The 778-nt window shown below is 59.9% G+C and overlaps 1 protein-coding gene across 1 annotated transcript; it reads left to right on the forward strand.

Annotated features, from left to right (window-relative positions):
• Positions 1-58: 58 nt before the first annotated feature.
• Positions 59-773, forward strand: LOC103613687 (zinc finger protein 3; the record flags this gene model as incomplete). Its single annotated transcript, XM_017731419.1, has 2 exons — positions 59-364; positions 449-773. Coding segments are annotated over exons 1-2 (533 nt in total), but the record flags the coding sequence as incomplete, so codon positions are not given.
• Positions 774-778: the final 5 nt, after the last annotated feature.

Raw genomic sequence — 778 nt, forward strand, 5'->3', positions numbered from 1 at the left:
GGGGAGCGGCCCTATGGGGGTGGGGAAGGCCGGAAGAGCTTCAGCACGAGCTCCCACTTGATCCGCCACCAGAGGGTCCACACTGGGGAACGGCCCTACGAGTGTGGGGAATGTGGGAAGAGCTTCAGCCAGAGCTCCAGCCTCATCTGCCACCAGATGATCCACACTGGGGAACGGCCCTATGAGTGTGGGGAGTGTGGGAAGAGCTTCAGAGACATCTCCATCCTGCTCCGCCACCAGAGGATCCACACTGGGGAACGACCCTATGAGTGTGGGGAATGTGGGAAGAGCTTCAGAGACATCTTCACCCTGCTCTGCCACCAGAGGATCCACACTGGGGAACGGCCCTATGAGTGTGGGGAATGTGGGAAGAGCTTCAGCCAGAGCTCTGTCCTGCTCCGCCACCAGAGGATCCATACTGGGGAACGGCCCTATGAGTGTGGGGAATGTGGGAAGAGCTTCAGCCAGAGCTCTGTCCTGCTCCGCCACGAGAGGATCCACACACGAGAGAGGCCCTACAAGTGTGATGAATGCCAGAAGAGCTTCAGCACAAGCTCCACCCTCCTCCAGCACCAGATGATCCACACGGGGGAACGGCCCTATGAGTGTGGGGAATGTGGGAAGAGCTTCAGCACAAGCTCCAGCCTGATCGTCCACCAGCGCATCCACACGGGAGAGAGGCCCTATGAGTGTTCCGAGTGTGGGAAGAGGTTTCAGACCAGCTCCGATCTCCTCCGGCACCAGCGGATTCACACAGAGGACGAGCCCTTCCCGTGCA

This window comes from Corvus brachyrhynchos, unplaced genomic scaffold (assembly GCF_000691975.1).
Source record: "Corvus brachyrhynchos isolate BGI_N302 unplaced genomic scaffold, ASM69197v1 scaffold934, whole genome shotgun sequence".
Classification (NCBI taxonomy): domain Eukaryota; kingdom Metazoa; phylum Chordata; class Aves; order Passeriformes; family Corvidae; genus Corvus; species Corvus brachyrhynchos.